This window comes from Trachurus trachurus, assembly GCF_905171665.1.
Source record: "Trachurus trachurus genome assembly, chromosome: 19".
NCBI lineage: Eukaryota > Metazoa > Chordata > Actinopteri > Carangiformes > Carangidae > Trachurus > Trachurus trachurus.
The window spans coordinates 7,814,399-7,833,077 of NC_139913.1; the positions used below are offsets into that span (position 1 = coordinate 7,814,399).

Consider the following 18,679-nt stretch of genomic DNA (forward strand, 5'->3'; position numbering starts at 1 on the left):
AAAATAATGAGATATTAAGTCAAAAATATAATAAAGTATCTCATTTTGAGTTACAGCATTTACTTTTTTTCCCATCAAGTGGCAGAAATGGGCTTTCACACTTATCTGTGAGAGGTCAGAAACTCTTTATATTACTTCCACATACAAAAAAGAAACAGACACTCCGAACAATTTAACTGTTAACATTAGTTTTTATTCTTGACAGGGAAATATAGTATATACACAAGTAGAACCAGTTTTCAATGGTTAGATTTCGTAATTTTTGACTTCCTCTGGTTGTTTCTCAGGGTCACCTCCTTTCTCCAAGTACAGGTTGTTGTAGGGATACTGTTTAGGAGCCTGGGAAATAAAAGACATGCATTAATGAAAAAAATATCTTTCAAAACTAAACATTTTCTCTGTTGATACGATAAATACTCAAATTATTCAACACATGTTCACTTAACAGTTTTTTATTTTAAAAATCATCCTGGCATTGTAACCACATACTAACTAAACAGATGTACAGGTGTCCCGAAAGTTTATCATGGAAATTCTCCAACTTGCAGGAAATAACTACCTCCCAAATAGCCATTTTGTTATCAATCACACTCCATCGGTTCAGTTTTCCATGATGTCTGGAAAACTTTGTAAGTCTATGTTTTGAAATACTTGCAGAAACTGAGAAACAAAGGAATGATATTTCCTACCCACTGAATATTCTGCTATATCTAAAAACATTTTGTGAACGGCTCCTACTGCTGCACACATGCACAAAAAAGTACAACAACATAGCAGTATCATCACTTGTATAATAACACAGCTGTATAGTAAAAGTATGAACCTTTAGAAATACTATACACACTGCATTTCCATATTAACAAATTGAAGATTCAACTTATTCTACATTTTTCTCATAGTTTATTTGATTACTCACAGTTCAGAACTTGAATGACCAAAAAACACAGAGAAGGTAAAAAGAAAAAGAAAGCATATAATCTTAGGACTAAAAAAGGAAAAAGAGCAAGCTATTTAGATGCTTTCAGCTATTTTTGTGTGGCCCAAATCCTATTTTAATAGTTTCCCAAGCCAGCATGGTGCGCTTGAGGCCTTGATCTGTACTTACAACAGGTTGGTAGGCTGGCATCTTCTCCCCAAGGTAGAACAGGGCCAGCATGAGGCCAAGGAAACCAAACAGATGCTTGCACATTGTGGACCACGACACAGGGCTGGGAGATGTATCCACACGGTTCCTGATGAACATGTCGAAATTCCAGTGCATCTAAACACATAGAGAGAGCAATCGCTGATTAAAGAGCCGTCATACTGTAACATCCATTTATTTTGAAATAAATGATCATTCTACAGTGGTCCTGCCTTATGTAGAGAAAACAACGCTTCTGTGAATTCAAGCACTCTCAGCAATATTATAGTACAGAGGACTGATACTGTCTGGCTGACTGTGGATATTTGAAGCAAGTACCATTATTAACATTTGAGAGTTTAAGTTTATTGCTGACAAACTTCAGAGAAACATGACAGAGTGGGCAAGAGGAAACACATGCCCATGTTGAAAACTGACACATTTCACAGATTACATGTTGCAAATTTGAGTTTTTTCTTCTACTTATTACTTATCACTGATCATATACAACAACAACAACGCATGGCCTGCACCCATTACCACCTCGATGCAAGGACCCTTCTGCAGTTGTTGTCTAGAATATGGCGTTGTTTATGTACATAAGAAATGTACATATGAAAAATACGTAAAATACGTTGTGCTGTGCTAAAATGAATAATCTCAGCAGTGATGAATAAAGTCATCAGTATCTTACCGGCTCTCCCCAGTTCCTCCTCAGGTCAGGATGGTCCCACTTATACCAAGGGTCTCTCTCATGCTGAGATCTATCTGGCAGCTTTGGATAGTCACCATATCTACAAAGACATAACGACAGCAAATGATTACCTTTACAATAATTAAAGGAACAGGTTGCTCATGGTGGTGGAGCAGGTCTGTGCCAGTTTCATCTAATTATAGGTCACATACCTTACACACCCAACACAGTATAGCACATTATAGACTAACTCAGTCACATAATCTTATCATGTCAGCATATCAGGTGGATGATATGATGGCTGCCAATCTGCTATATTTTCCTACACTACCACCATCCTTAATGCTGCAGCAGTGCATCCTGTACACATTGCCTTTTTGCTAGTGGCACCGATTACCATGCATGACAGACTTTTTCCAAATATAAAGCTCACCCCTCTCCTTTGTCAGCATACGGTTCATAGTCCTCAACCCTCATGCTGTACTTCTTTGCAGCAGCGGCTTTCTCCTCTGGGGTCGTCGGGAATGGACCGGGCAGACCATCCTTTGACACACCAGAGGCTGAAAAAACACAAATACATTATATTTAGTACACATGTGAATTAATAAGTCTTAGTTGAGAAATCTTAACGCGAATAAAACGGAGAAACAACAATGTTATTCTGGCCGCTTCAACTCTCATTCAGAGTATCGCACAACAAGCTAGCATTAGCATGTCAAGGTTACGTCCACTCGAGGCTGTAAACTTTAATTTTGACACACTTCTCCACATATATTAATCACGCCACGCACTAAAAAATGATTACACTCTGCAGACCTGCTCTGCTTCCCGAAAGAAGAGCTGAAACACCGGGCCCTCTCGCCTTAGACACAGCTAAGGCCAACTGTCGGAAACCAACACCAGCCATGTTTACTGGCTGGCTGCTGCCGTCTGACAGAGGAAGAAATGCGCATGCGCAAGAGTGAAAGTACGGGTCGACATAAGGACCAATTTTATTTTGATTGTCCTATCATACGCGTTTGTATTAAGTGTGAATAATGGATAACATAGCCTACATTTGCTGGGTTTTTTGTATTTGGGGGAATTTGTAATCTGTTATTACAGGTGACAGGCCAATGTGTGTGAGGATCATGAAAGAAAAGGAAATGTGAATATTTGCTTTGCAAGTTGATTTACATTGTGCGCCCCTATACATTTTCTAATTGCACTCCTTAAATTTTATGTGCTCCAGTGAAAAAAAATGGATAAGCATTTCAAATAATGAATTTGAAAAGATTATCATTAGGCTACAAGATGCATTAGCAGTGTAAACAAGTCAGATCTCTCGTGTGACTTTATTTCAAACATTACACAAGAAACAATGGAAGAAAAGTGAGAGCATGATTACAGCTTAGTGTATTCTGATTTGTCTTTTTGTCTCATTTCTCCAGTTATTCATCTCAGTACCCCTCAGATTTTTCTTTTGACCTCTTGAAGGATGCTGACCCCTGGGTTGGTTGATATTTGGATCTTTTAAGAACATTTGTTGATAAACTTTTTAGTAGGATTTTGAATTAAGGACTTTAAATGACACCTCTACTTAAGTAAAGGTTTTTAATATGCTACAATGATATATTAATATCAGGTGTGACAACAAAAACCACAACTACTTGATGGTTATACTTTTACAGTCTTTTATTTATTTTGAGGATAAGATCCCATCTCATTAGTGAAAACTCCTCCCGTGGCTGAAGGGAACGTTTCTCAGAGTGAATGCACTGAAGCTCCGAGTCCTGTTCTTCTCCGCATCAGATCCAGCTCAGGTGCACACGTGCATTTTCTGGGGGATCGTCACTCTGCCACCAGTGGTACACTGAAGAGACTCAATCACAAAAGTTCTGCTATGTCCTGCTCCACTTTCTCCATGGGGCAGTGAAGGTCATACCTGCAGGAAAAAGGAAAACAGAGGAATTATGGCTATACCCAAAATGGAGTGTCTTTTGATTTTTTTGGTCCATAACGTTACCTTTTGAAGGGTATGCCATCTGCTCCAATGAGAAACCTCTCGAAATTCCACCGAATGTCATTGACATTGAGCGGTGACCAGTAGAATTTCTTCATATCTCCAATCACAGGGTTCACAAAGGGCAAAGATTCCTGGGGTGAAACAGAAAGTTGAGTTGCAACAGCTGCATTTCTGATGACAAAAAAAATGCAATGTGACCCAAAATATCATCCATCAGTCTAATAAATAAAACACGCTACCTTTAAAAAGGTGAATAGAGGCTCCTCATTCAATCCATTCACCTCAACCTTGGCAAAGACAGGAAACTTTGGCACAAACCCTCCACCAGGTCTCACATACTTGAGAATGTTGAGGGTTTCATGATTGACCTCTGTCAAAAAATAAAAGTGAAATAAAGTTTTTACTCACGTGTTGTATAACAAAAACTATAATGGTTACGTGATAGCATACAACTTGTTAAATGCACGTGAGCTTGTAAACCAGGTGTTCAGATGCTTAAAGGAATTATCAAAATTGAAATTTCACTCATTTTCTACTCACCCTCATGTCGACTAAGGGCTGGGAGAAGTTTCAGAGTTATCTATAGCTTCTCTGGGTCTCGGCGTAGCAGTGCATGTCAATATAACGGTTGCAAATGGATACCAACTGTCTTCGTAACAAAAAGACACACCAAAAAACATCCAAATACCTCCATGCTGCTCGTATGTAATGTCCGTCTTGTATTGAAGCCTCAACATGAGAAATTGTTCCAACCCAGAGAAGCCACGGATAACTCTGAAACTTCTCCCAGCCCTTAGTCGACATGAGGGTGAGTAGATAATGAGTGCAATTTGAATTTTGGGTGAACTATTCTTTTAAGTTCACATAAAAGCATCAGTGTAAATACATTCACTTATAAAGGTATTCAAAATCGTTCTCAAAAGAAAAGTGTCAGTATATACTTCAAATATAATGTAGAAAATTGGCTTGAGACTCAAGAGACTCCTGCTGTTTCATCACATAAACAACTCTTTGCTACTGCAGGTGGATCTAGTTTACCTACTGTATATACTTTAGTTCCAAAGATCACAAATGAAGAGCACAAACTTTTTGGTGGAACTGCTGCAACGGTCCAGTGTTTCTCCAGATACCAGCAGGTCAATGTACAGTCACGTGTGTGTCAGAGGCCTCAGTGTAGCCTATATACCTACCAGGTGACTGAAGACCAAACTGGTTGCAGGAGAAGCCCAAGACGGTAAAGCCGAGGTCACCAAACATTTCCATCAGTGCATTCAGTCGGTGGTACTGAGGAAGCATGGAACACAAAATCAAAATGCCTCCAATAAAAATGACAGCACGGGTTATGTGTTATGAGATTATATGATCAGGATGCAATCAATCAGGTGCTCTCCCCGATTATTACCTCCTCTATTGTTGACCCTCAGAAGGTGGCAACATTGACGATGAGAAGCACCTTCCCCCTGTAGCTACCGAGCGGAACCGGCTGTCCATCCAGGGTCTCAGCAGAGAAATCATAGACTGATTTATTCTCCATGCTGGTACTCTAGCTTGTGTAAGGGACTGTAGTCAGTCAAGAATGAGTATTCACTCAGCTATCCTGTTGGCTCATCTCATTCACCGAGACATAACTCATGGGTCAGCAATTGTTCAGCATGACTGATCACATTGTTCCTGTGGGCAGAGGTGAGCTGGCAGGGTGGTCAGTTGTTTCAACACATGTACACCAGGAAGAGTAGTAGTTAAAATGGTGACAGTTGATTGGGATTTGGAAATTATTCAAGATAAACATGACATTTCCTGCATTATTTTGCTGCAAAAAAATTCTCCACACAACTGACATACAAAACGTCTAATCTAATGTAGCCTATAGGAATACACCCCTGTTTCTTTATACAAAATAATGATTTATATTTTGTAGTTAAACCATGGCTTAAAGTTACAGCACTGACCTTTCATGATCTCTGCAAAATTCACCAGCTATTATGATCTATTTACTGGTGTCAACAAAGATTAAAAAGTTTTAGAGTTTTAAAAAATCATTAGGAAACCAACAATGTTTGCAAATTTACATCTATTGTTGTAACAGAAGGTCTCCATGATACATAAAAGAGTTATTTTATGTTAATCCTTCTGGAAGACTAATATGTAAATTGCCTTTAACGTGATCATTGACGTATACCCGGAAAATTAGAACTGCTGCGTTCACTTGTTCACCGTTAACGCTCCCATCCTTGATAATATTAGACTTGACTAGAGTTTTAGACGTGCTTAAGTCGCACTTTTGCTGGAATTTGGGTTTTATTCATCACTATTCAACTCAAGTGGTTTATAATTTGTCTACTTTAGGCCTGCCAACGCAATTAATGGGACAATAATTAGACCACAAAGCAGTGATAACATCATTTCGCATCAGTTCGTATGTTCTTTTTTGTTGTTGTTGTTGTTTGTTTATTTTATTTTTTGTTGTACAAAAATGTTTTTGTTTTGTTTAAAGGCGAAATTTAGTTACCATCCTCTATTGTAGCCTAACTTTCAGGCAGTTGAGTAGGCTATCAGTCATTGTATCTTTTTGTCTTATAACACTTTTATTTTAGGGTGTGGTATTTGTAAATGTATGTTATGTGTGAGTTATCTTACTATTAGCCTATCTTGTAATTTAGCAAAACAACATTAGCCTACATGTTGTCAAATTGACAGCGCTGTGCTTTTCCTGAATTTTCTCAGATTCTCCCGACAGTACCTGAAGGCAGCATTGGGTTTTGGACAACACCTCAAACGCCTGCAAGATGCTAATGGGAGATACGTTGCTTTTGCGTTTATGTTCTCAACAATACGTCCTGAAAGACTCTGTATAATATACTGAGCTCATAATGGATGAAGAAGACAAGACGCGAACGTAAGTGTCCTTTTAAAACGGAGTGTGTTTAATTAATAAACAGCTGGATCGGTGGCCCCCGGTAGGTTAGCTCCTCTGCTAACAGCGATAGCAACAACATCCAAGTCCCTGAGCAATGGATCTGTCCCATTTATTTGTGGCAGCTGACTTCGGCTCATGTATCACCGTGGCGAGTCGGATATAAAATGCCTGCTAATGTAATGTATCCGCTGCGTTGTTAAAGTGCCAGTCAAAGCCAAAAAAAGAAAAGCTAACATGTAATTGTTTTCTGTTAAACCCCGCATCATAAACCATTGCATGCATGCAGTGTCAAAGTTCAGCTGTGTAAAAACGCAGAGGTTGTGCATTTGCATTTTGTTCAGCAGATGTCATCTACTGGACCTGCCTTGGGAAGATGTGCTGGTTCCGCACATTTTATGCTATTTGCCGCTGCAGCACCTGGTCAGCCTGCAGAGGGTGAGCAAGCAGTTCCACAGCCTCATCCAGGTGTACCTGGCCAACTGCAGGACCTTTGATCTGTCCCCGGTAAGTTGTTTTTAAGTCCAAGTTGTTCTTGTATAATGCAATGCAGTAATGGAAAACAAGGCTAACAGTAATCGATGAATTACAGTTATTATTCTAATCATCTGCAATATAACACATTAATTAACCTGACCTGGACCTCCATAAGGGGCAGGAAACAGATGTGTGGATTAAGTATAACACTCAAATAAACTCCTACATACAATAGTATTATAATAATGCAATAATAGTAAGTTAAAGTTAAGATATAGCCTATTGTCCCGTGAAGGGAAACTCGTCTTGGGGCCAGGCCGCTACATTGCACACATCCATCACAGTAAGAATACAGTTAAATACCATCATAATACATAGAACACATGCACACATCCTTCACAGTAAGAAAAAAACCCATCGTAGGACATATTAGTGAGTAAGAAGAACGAAGAAGTTCTTTAACTTGACTTCTAACTAACTTGACTTTGACTTGACTATGTGACTATGACTTCTATAGATACTATACTATCATGTTATAACTTGTATTATACATATACAAGTTATAACATGATAGTATCTATAGAAGGCAAGAAGAAATATATAGACGTTTAAAGATAAAATGTGTTTTTTTTCCATAGAAATCATATATATATATATATATATATATTCCATCAGTCATCATATGTGTGTGTTTATGTACACTGGGAAAATAAGGATTTGATCCCCTACTGATTTTGTAAGTTTACTCCCCCACAAAGAAATAGACAGCCTATAGTTTTTATGGTATGTTTATTTTAACAGAGAGAGACAGAATATCAACAAAAAAATCCAGAAATAATAAAGACGATGAATTAATTTTCTTTTGATCAAGTGAAATGAAGGCAAAAATCAGCAGGGGATCAAATACTAATTTTCCCCACTGTATACATATGTACTGACAGCCATGATATTTGCAATAATGTGATGAATTCTGCCATCTGCCGTGTGATATCACAGATTGGACCATGTATTCCCAAGGAAGCATTTTGCTCCATGTTAAAGGACAACAAGGTTCTCCAGAGCCTGTCGCTTCAGAACTGTTCAGACTGGGTGACAGACAAGGAGCTGCTGCCAGTTTTCGGCCAGAACCAGCATCTGCAGAGAGTGGACATGAGCGGGTGTGCTTGGCTCACCCGCCACTCCCTGGTGGCCGTGTCCTTGAGCTGCACGCACCTCCAGCACCTCGGCCTGGCGCACTGCGAGTGGGTGGACAGCCTGTCCCTGCGCAGCCTGGCTGACCACTGCGGGGGGCTGCAGTCGATCGACCTCACCGCCTGCCGCCAGCTCAAGGACGACGCCATCTGCTACCTGGCCAAGAAGTGTTCGAAGTTGAGGTCTCTATCTCTGGCGGTCAACGCCAACGTCACCGATGAGTCGGTGGAGGAGGTGGCCAAGAACTGCAGGGGCCTGGAGCAGCTGGACCTGACAGGCTGCCTGAGGGTCAGAAACCAGTCCATCAGGTACAGTATATGTTGTTTTTCAAATGCAATCCAACTAACTTTGACACGCATCACCTCACGTGCAGCCGTCCGTAATATCCTGCGCATGCTGTGCTCACAGGACTCTTGCAGAGTACTGCCCAAAGCTGCAGTCCCTGAAGGTGAATCACTGCCACAACGTGACGGAGTGCAGTCTCGATCCTCTACGGAAGCGCAACGTTGTGATAGACGTCGAGCCGCCCTTACAGAGGGCTCTGGTGCTGCTTCAGGATGTGCTGGGGTTCGCTCCCTTTATCAATCTGCAGATATAACCAAAGGGACATCTATCTGCCCAACACAGGTGGGTGATATCAGCAATATATCTACTTTACCAGCTCATGACAAATTTATATCCAGAACCCACGGGGTCAGAACTCAACAGCAGGAAATTTATCACTAGAATAAACAGATAATATCAGTGACAATCAATCAGTTGTAAACATTTACCTCTTTTCATTACAGGTGTCTTCATAACAGCAGTCACTCGCAGCTGCATCACATGGACATTGCACTCACGATTGTGCAGCTAAATAATGAGGACAAAAAAAAAAAAAAAAATCAAAGATTCATATTAAAGGCGGGACTGAAAATAACGCCACATCTGTAAATGACTGAAGAAAGCCATGTACTTTGAAGAACTGCTGCCTCGTATCCAAAAGATATGGCTGCACTTTTTCTTTTTGATGAAATAATGTTGGTTTTTAGAAAAGCGATTTTAACCAAAGTACGGTTTATTGGTTTATTGGTACTTTATATATACATATATATATGACGTGAAAAAACAAAACTGTTATCTTATGTTTCATTTAGAAACATTCAAACACGTTTGAGTTTAATTAAACATTTCATTTTGCATGTGTGTGTGCCACCTTAAAGGATCATCTCCTCACCCAGTGCCCCACAGTTTTCACTCACTCACCACTAGTCATTTGTTTTATTTTCTCCACTACTGAGACTTTTTGCCTGCCATCACTGCTGACCATGTGTCCTCCAGAATCAATGTCCTGGCTCCTCAGGATCATCCACACAGCTCATCGGCAACAGTTTTTCAACAGTTCCCTGTGTGTTAGAAGTTGTTAAACTAAAACTCTCTGTATAGCAACACACTAATGGGGCAATTTGGAATGTATATTCATTTTGGTATGGAAGAAGCAACCTTTAAATCTGCATCTACCAAATTCATGTGTGAGATAGGCATAGGGATTTATGATGACTTTTTTCCTTTAAGCCTTTGAAAGGAATTTTGTAACAAACAAAAAAAATACATGTGTTGAAATGCTGTTTTCCCTGTAATGCAGAATATGAATTATATAAGTATTAAATTGTAAAATACAAGACCATCAGTTTTCCTCTGTAAGGACGCATAAAAGTACTGGGATGTAATGGATTATTGGGACATTTTGTTTACTTTTATTGCAGGTGGATGGCACTTTGATCAATAAGTTTAAAAAAAAACTGATGTTAACAAATGATTTGGGTTAAGCAGCTGCTGTTTTTAGAGGATTTCACTCTCAATCTCATTGAGACACAAATGCTTTACTAACCCTGGCAAAGATGTTGCTCAGCAGTGACACAAGGTGGCAGCAACGAGTCAGGAAATGTGTCTGTTTTAATCCTGTTGTCTGTTTGAGAGGCTGGATTACTTCTATCTAAACTACACTATACATCCAGGAAACAGTCTGTTTTTTTTTTAAATATAGGCTACCAGCATCCACTGTCACAATTTTATCAAGAGGCCATGGATCTTTTGCTTTGAGGTTCTGAGAAAAGACTAATGTTCGAGCGGTTTGACAGGTTGTAGAGAGAAACATAAGCTTTGTGATGTTGTTACCACCTGATGCAGTGACTGCACAGTGAGAAAGCACGTGTCCCCCCTTGTTGCAGCAGCTAGGTGTTAAAAAATCCCTCTCACTCTTCTCTCTGGTGGTCTGATGGGCAGACTATATTGTAACTTGTCTCTGTGACAACACAACAGGTCTATTTTCCACTTGATGGCATGGTTTACCCCATCTGCTGCGTGCTGTCCACAAGCCGACTTTGCACCAACAGAGAGTTGCCTTTGGAGGGCTTCAGGGATCGACCGGCTTCCTTCTGTTAGCTGTGTGCTGCTGATCATCATATTGTACCGGTGTGCCTCCGAGGAGACATCACAGTGTCGTTAGTTATAAAGTAAATCTTGAAATTTCAATTCATGAGGCGCGTCATGCCGTAGTTGCTCATACTTAACCAAAGTATTTGAGATTTCTCTGACGTTTTTAAGCAAAAATAAACAAGAATCTAGGAGCAAAGACCATGTGGAACCAGGACTTTGCCTCCTTAAAATAACAAACGGTGCAAAAACAGATAATGCTCTTATGTCCCTGCTTCATAAAAGGAATTATAACAATTAGCTTTAACTTCTCAGTCACACCTTCAACAATAATAATCAGCATAAAAACATCTCGAGTGCTCAGTGGCCCATCCTTGTTGCTGTTCAGCAGTCAGTGGGTTAAACGTTTCAGGCTACATTCATCATGTAGGACTTCAATTAGCATTGATCTGCAGGGGGGGAAAGAAACATCGCTGTGTTTTTATATATACCATGGAGCAATTTCTGTTCCACTGATTGAGTGTATGGGATGGGGTGGGGTGGGGTGGGGGGTGGGGTTCTCAAACACAGCCGGCCCAACATATTTTGTCTCCTTGTCAATAATCTGGCACTTGTCTAAATTATTGATCAATAGCAGCTGATCATTTTATACCGAGGCACAACAATGTAGTGGCTGCATTTTATTCAGAATGCAGCTTTAGCCCCGCTTGCAACATGTAATATACTGTACTTATTAAAACAACACATAGATTCAAGTTTAATCTCTGGCTGCTTCCAAAATCCTCTCTGACAGAGTGACTTACTGACGGTGATCCTTCAAAATAAAACCATTACAACAAGGTGATATAGGCCGTTTGCATATTTTCAAATGAAAAACCACACAAGTGTTACTTATAACATTAATAGAGGCTGCATTCTGTTGTGTACTTTATTTTGATAGGTTAGGCTCATTGGAAAAATAGTGGTCCTATAGAGTACACATGTCACAATAACTATAAACCAAACACTGTGACTCATACATTCAGATGGTGGAGATAGCACAAACTTTATTATATCTGTCCGTAGAACATGTTTTGGCGCTTTATACAGGGGTACAATATATAAACGTAGATGAGAAATACATATATAATGGCTACACAACACAACACCACTCAAATGCATGAAAAGGGTGAATTATGAATGTTTTGAAAATTAAGGTTGCCATTTGTTGAATCTTTGCCCTCAGTCTTATGTGTTGTTCATTTTATGGTTTTGCGTCAGAAGGGAAATGAAACAGTATCTTCACTTTCATACTGGACCGATTTCATTCTTACAAATTCAGTTCCTCCCTTTTCTTTAAAATTTGGATATAACAATTTTTTCTTTAAAAGAAAGGACATAAAAACTGACATTTACAGGCTTGTACACACCCACACACATGTATTCCTCCCCATAGCAGCATGTCTATAGAATACACACCTTTCCTTAATAAAGGAAAAACAAAATACATAAGCTTAGGATGTTGTCTGAATACAAGAAAAACATATATTACTTACATTTATATGTAGATACTAAGTACGTAAAGGCCTGTCAGGTAAATGCCAATATAACCATAACTTTACACTCGATCGACCTCCAAACACTGTGTTCTACATAATATCTCTGCTTGTATAAAGTAGGCCTCTTTTCCATCAACGCTATAATGTTTTAAAATTCTACCTTTAAATAGCTCTTGACCTCATATCTTCACATCCACAGGTAAACTACCATTTGCCATTGAGCATCCCGTTATACAAGAGGCTTGAATGTCAATTTTACTTTAAAGGCAACCTCCAAATAAGGCCGTGTTTTCATTTGGAAAACCGAGAGAAATGAATAATACTTGGGAACGACTGTCATGAAACAGTAACCAAGTGAAAAGGAATTATGAATAATATGTCTTGGCATTTATATGAAATCAAATTATTAATTTCAGTTGAGGAAAAAAAAGGGGGAAAAAAAACAAAACACAAAAAGATCAGGCTCAAGAAAATAAACCAGAAAACGGTTTCGGCTACTTTTCAGCTTCCTGTTAATTAAATAAGTTCCTGTAAGGTGGAGAGAAAATTACTGTGCTCAGATGGGCCCAAAAGTGTGTCAGAGATTTTGTTCATTTTCATATTTTTAATTAACAGACTTTTGCTCCTCCGTCTTCCATCAGTGAATGAGTCTTTCGTTCATTTATTTGATGTAGTTTATCTCCCCCAACCATTCATATACAACCCTATTGGACCCTGGGACTTAAGGATCCATCTTTTGGCCACCAGAGAAGCATAACTAATGACAACATTAAAGTGGCTTTGTGAGCATGCGGCCATCAAAAATGTCGATCAACCAAGCAGGAAATAATGTTGGATTTTAAAATCTGCATGAATAAACATATATGTTTAGAATCTGGTAAGCTCAGTTTAGAAAGAACTGAAGGTGTTGATGTACTAGTGATGAAAAACTAGAGTTCATAGGTGAGTCATGGGTGTGAGGCTTTAGTAAAAAAAAAAAAAAAAAACACTATTATGTGGATTCAGGCCGAGCACAGTTGTGTTTTCAACCTCTGAGTCGAATGAATGACGGTGCCACACAAGACGTCTTCAGGGTGCCGTCTAATTGAAGCGACGTTTCAAGCTTTCTAAGGACTCAGAACTGTCAGACCCATTAGCATCTTCCTAATTACTGCGCTCCTGACCCCAGACTGGACAGGAAACACATGGTCAGCTAGCTCCGGCCCCACTGCCGCCAGTGAGTCCACACACTTAGTTTATCTCTTCATTAAGACATTTTTTTGTCATTTGCTCTGAATGAATAGAGCATCAGAGCCAGAGAGTGACTCAACTATTCACTGCCTGGGTGAAGAATGTGTTGGCCCAGTTCCTTGGGAAGAGCCCTGTATTTTACCCAAGTGTCAACAACACTATAAACTTTTATTAATGAATGATGGATTGAAGCAAAGGTTTTGATTTTGTCATGTAAGTTACTTCTCACCCAGATTCAATGCAGAGAAATAAACAGTAAGTGTATAAAAGCAATATGAACCAAAAATACATGCATCGTGATATCATAATAATTTCTGTTATTCATCAAGATGGCAAATTAGTTGATTCCAACTTCTCAAATGTGAAGTTCTGCTACTTTTCTTTGTTAAAAGTCTTTACATATTGAAAATGATCTGGCTTTATAACTCAGATCAGACAAAACAAGCAAACTGAAGAGGTCATCTTAAGCTGTAGGAACTTTCAATGTGATACTAAATTAAGGCTGCATGATATGCAAAAAGCATAATTTTCCATTAAAATACCATTTTCACTACAAAATGTAAAATGTATCATCTGAATTTTGCTGGGGCTTATACCAAACAAACATGTCGTTACATCTTGAGAATATGATTTGTCGGCAAAAGCTTCTCTGTAGCAACACAACACAATGCAGATAAAGAACTATAATCCTTTGTATGTTTAGTTATGTCGTTGTGTATCTAATGTGTGTGTCTCAATATCACAGTTGTGTGATGCTTTAAAAGTGGGGGCTCAACTTTCCACTTTCCATTCCTACCACTGCTGTTTTAAGTGGTAGAAGAAGATGATTCAACTGTTTTAACATCTATTGCTCAGTTGCTAACTAGTTTTCTTGCTCTCTCGGTTGCAGCATGTAATTTCTTACACAAGGTTACCTACAGGTCACACCCATTGCAATCCTATCTGTGTCTATTTCCCTCCTCAACACAAATATTTTTTATTATCCTAATTTTTAGTTTTTCTAATTAGCTAAACTACTTCACCATCTTTCCGTGTACCCCCTGGCTCCCTCAGAAGTAGCTTCCCCCTGGGAATCACCACATAGTGTATAATCTATAGGGGAGGTATAGCTGCAGCTGTGAATGGTAAAGACCTTGTTCAATGAGACATTTGAGTAGTTTAGCATATCTAAGCACTTCGGTCTCATTCTGGCACTTCGTGATCTGTGAATCCCTGCAAATGCAAGATGATTCACTCCATGGGGCGTACAAGTCGTGATTCTTTTAAAGCGTTAGTGTGCAACTGAAGAGGTGACCCTTCTCATGACAGTCACTCCGCTCTGACCTCAAGCCTCTCTGACACCCAGGCTTGAGTCCCTGCCCAACTCTGAGCACCCAGAGGCAGGTTTTTGTGGCTACGCTCAATTTGCCTGCAATATAAACACACTGATTTACCTAATAGAGAATATGTATACAACAAGCGTGATGAGGATTCGTCCTGGCAGGAGCATTTTGCCCTCTGATCTAATCCGGGCTGCTAAATTGTGAGTAACTGTGTTGAACTTGTGTCCTCCAGCCAGCAGAGATCAGAGTTCAGCGTTGTGCCGTAATCACAGATCACATCTTGTTATGCTTAGTGGGCAATGAAAGATGCTACAGACTGTCTCATACTGTAGCAGCTACTTCATAGGGGGACGTAGATAGATAAAGAAAGACAAATCTGAATGCAGATCACAGTGGTTTTACAGTACAAACTCTTTAACTTTATATATTATAAGCTGCCAGTGTCTTCAGATGGGGGTATCTATGGAATTTGTAGTCTTCATGTTTGAAGCCAGAAAATGATTAATATCACCTGAAAAATCTAAATAATCCAAACCAAACTATCACCCAAGCCTCCCCTGTCTCATTTCTGCTGTGTTGCTTCACTGACTAGAAACTCTAGCATAAAGGAAACTCGCAGTATTATTTGACAAATGGAGCACAAACAGCAAAATGCGCGTTTAGTACATGTCTCGGCCCGTAGATTAATGACATTAACGAAGTTTCCATTAGCACAGCGATCGGGGGAGACAGAGGCGTCCATGCGTAAATCCACATGACTGAATCACTGATAAGAGAAAATGAAACACATCTCTATGGGCCAAGAGGGGCCAGGAAACGCCACTCCAAATTAGCCTGCGGCCCAATTTGTTGTTACTTCATTAACCGACCAGCATCTGTAGAGAAGGGGAGGGAGGTTGTGACCCATCTTTTGCCTAAAAAAATTCCCATTTTGCTTTTATTGCATGGGCCGATAGGAGACAAAACAGTTCCCACAGTAGAAAGAGAGTTGGGTGGAGGATCCACAGTATGACAGGAGCTCCATCAGCCAGCATTGGGTTCATTCAACACAGGTCTGAAATGTGAGAACAAAATTTGTTTCATAATCTCAATGTTGAAAAATTTCTCTAGGTAATCTCTTGTTTCATTGCTTGCTCAGCAGTTATCAGATGACCTTTCATATCTCTGTCCTTTTCTGAATATTTTACTGTCACAGTCCCTGGAGAAGATTAGGGGGTGTATTTCAAAAAAGCATTTTAGACTTGTTCTTGGTAAAGGTTAAAGAAGTGAAATGTCCAGCAGAAACAAAATGTTACAGTTCCAGTGGAATTTGAGTTATGCTGAAAGCTGAAATAGCAGTACAGAAAGAAGATGAATATCCAAAATAATGATAATAATAATGAATGATACAATAATTTGGAAGTTTGAGTGAAATTTCAATATCAGATTGTATTGATTTTTCATGCCAATGAAGAACTGACAGGTGCTTACAGTCTTATCTACTGTAAAGTAAACCTAACTTTTTGCTGACATTCAGTTTTCTGAGTTGAAGCTCTCTGCACACACACATGTTGACGCATGAACCGATTTCCTGCTGTTTGTGAACATTCATTAAAGGGAAAGCTCAGAAAAACACATAAAGTACCTACTTTAGACAAGACAATAGGCTCGTTCGAGATGAGCCAGGCGTGCGCAGAATCGATCGCCGGTGACCAACGCACAGTGCATGCCGGTTAGATTTGTGTCCGACTTGATCCCGACTTGCTCTGACGTCATGCACGCGCCTGCAACAATAACCTCACGAGATCAAGGCGGCCGCAGCTTTTAGAGCCAGGCGCCGCAGTTGCTCTCCACCGACTGCTACCGCCTGCACGCCTCAGGGCATGATGGGAAACGCACCGGATCATGAGCTGATTGGCTCTTAGTTAGGACTGCAAACACTATGTGTTGTTGTATAATGCTAGATTACATGAATCTCATGTTGTAGGCCTACTGCTTAAAAAAAATATTCACACTGAGTCAAACTTATGTCCTGAGAAATATATTGGTTATTTATTGGACAATTGCAGTACAGCATAAGAAATATATACTTTGGTGACTTCCTGTTTGTATTGACGGCGGCTGGAAACTGTCCGACTTGACTGCAGCTTTCTGTCACCACCCCCTGCTGCTGCCGCCTGCTCTCGCCGACCGTCCAGACGAGGCGCAGTTCATCTCGAACGAGCCTAATAAGTAGCCCTACAACAAAACACAAACTTCCCAGTGCCCATCAAAGCATCAAATTATATCAGTCATATGATTTTAACGGTAGCCTAGTCTAACTTATAAAGCAAAGCCTGAATTTAAAATGTGTCTTTTTTTATTTATTAGTGAGAACCATGGATGTAGGTTATTATAATAGATCCATGGTGAGAATAAGCAGGAGTTCGCCGATTAACCTCCGACCTCTAGGGGGCGTCCTAACCATAGACTGTAAAAAACCTAACCCTAACCTAACCCTTCTCATCTTTTGATTTGTTTATTTACTATTTTTTTTATTTAAAACCAAATAAAATAATTCAATTGCGCTTGCGTAGTTGAAAATTTAACCAATAAATGAATATATTTTCCTTTTCTTTCTTTCTTTTTTTTTTAAAGAAAAGGAAATCGTGACGATGACGTGATGACGTTAGTTACGTCAGACGGTGACCCTGGGAAATTAGCGCCAAAGCAAAATCAGCTGGTGAAAGAAAGAAGTGTTGAGATTGAGAACTTGTTGGAAACAAACTTCGGCGAAATGGAGCAACATAGAGAAAAGCAAATGGTATTGGAGACACTTAAATTCGTGAAAACTTACAACAACTTGAACTCTATCAATACCGGAGATAGAGCTCGACTTGGACTGCGGTCCGACTTGGAGCTAGAGGCCTGGAGTTTCATAATGTGGAGTTTTCTTGGATAAAAGGGCTGGAAGAAGACCGTCATTTGAGGTGAGCTGTTTCTCATATTATTAGTTACTCTCACCAGTGTTGGGCACGTTACTTTTAAAAAGTAGGTATTATTTATAGTTACTTAGTCAGGTAGGCTAGTTACTTCCGTTTAGTTGATAGGCTGAAAAAGATGCAGGCTACATAACTACATGGGACTTCTTGAGACAAGTAATGGCGCAGTTTATTGTCAGCAATGGTATTTACTTTATAATGGGGAAACAGTAACTTTTTTTGATTACTCGTTACTGAAAATAGTAACTCACACTACAGGCATGCTCCTCTCCAAGGTGTTTTTACAATGAGAAGGAGTAGCCTAGTTGTTGACATGGATTGGTAGCTATGGGCTCTTTGCACAGCTCCACTACTTCCTGAACTTAATGCTGCTCCTTTGCTTCCTGTGTTACATTATTGGACAAACTGATTAATCCAGGTGTGTCTGAGTAGTCACAATGGTCAGACACACCTGGATTAATCAGGTTGTCCAATAATGTAAAACAGGAAATAAAGGAGCAGCAGAAGTAGTGGAGCTGTGAAAAGAGCCCATTGGAAAACCCTTTGACTGTTGCATCATTGCATCTCTATGCAAATTCAGATTACATATTTGTTGCAGGTGTATCTATATGCAGAGCAGTAGGAAATATCACTTTGTGTGTGTGTGTGTGATTGATGGAATAATCTGTATCATAGGATTGTATTGGCGGAGGTGGGGAAGTCCGTGCTTGCTTTCTGCCATTCAGCTACACACTGTGGGTTCATGTGTTGATACTGTTATGCAATCATGTGGTGTAAATCCTGTATGATACGGGAGAATACATCTACAGC

At 39.6% G+C, this 18,679-nt stretch overlaps 3 protein-coding genes across 5 annotated transcripts; 1 reads left to right on the top strand and 2 right to left on the bottom strand.

Moving 5' to 3' along the window:
* Nucleotides 1-177: 177 nt before the first annotated feature.
* ndufb8 (NADH:ubiquinone oxidoreductase subunit B8) lies at nt 178-2,779 on the bottom strand. The gene is made up of 5 exons (XM_083994024.1): nt 2,634-2,779; nt 2,251-2,377; nt 1,818-1,917; nt 1,106-1,261; nt 178-339 (listed from the first exon to the last, which is right to left on the bottom strand). The coding sequence occupies exons 1-5, from the start codon at nt 2,722-2,724 to the stop codon at nt 247-249; spliced, it is 567 nt and encodes a 188-aa protein (XP_083850150.1). The 5' UTR covers nt 2,725-2,779; the 3' UTR covers nt 178-246.
* A 752-nt stretch (nt 2,780-3,531) lies between these two features.
* gpx9 (glutathione peroxidase 9) lies at nt 3,532-5,436 on the bottom strand. The gene is made up of 5 exons (XM_083994965.1): nt 5,225-5,436; nt 5,013-5,106; nt 4,062-4,192; nt 3,823-3,953; nt 3,532-3,741 (listed from the first exon to the last, which is right to left on the bottom strand). The coding sequence occupies exons 1-5, from the start codon at nt 5,354-5,356 to the stop codon at nt 3,684-3,686; spliced, it is 546 nt and encodes a 181-aa protein (XP_083851091.1). The 5' UTR covers nt 5,357-5,436; the 3' UTR covers nt 3,532-3,683.
* A 438-nt stretch (nt 5,437-5,874) lies between these two features.
* Nucleotides 5,875-10,287, top strand: fbxl15 (F-box and leucine-rich repeat protein 15). 3 transcript variants are annotated; one of them, XM_083994635.1, is made up of 6 exons: nt 5,875-6,238; nt 6,547-6,718; nt 7,081-7,243; nt 8,210-8,712; nt 8,813-9,031; nt 9,193-10,287. In XM_083994635.1, exons 2-5 carry the CDS (start codon nt 6,693-6,695, stop codon nt 9,000-9,002), a joined length of 882 nt encoding a protein of 293 aa, XP_083850761.1. In that variant the 5' UTR covers nt 5,875-6,238; nt 6,547-6,692; the 3' UTR covers nt 9,003-9,031; nt 9,193-10,287. The 3 variants fall into 3 exon arrangements, with proteins under 3 accessions (XP_083850761.1, XP_083850760.1, XP_083850762.1); XM_083994634.1 differs by lacking the exon at nt 5,875-6,238 and having other exon boundaries at nt 6,442-6,718; XM_083994636.1 differs by lacking the exon at nt 5,875-6,238 and having other exon boundaries at nt 6,442-6,718; nt 7,084-7,243; nt 9,193-10,261.
* Nucleotides 10,288-18,679: the final 8,392 nt, after the last annotated feature.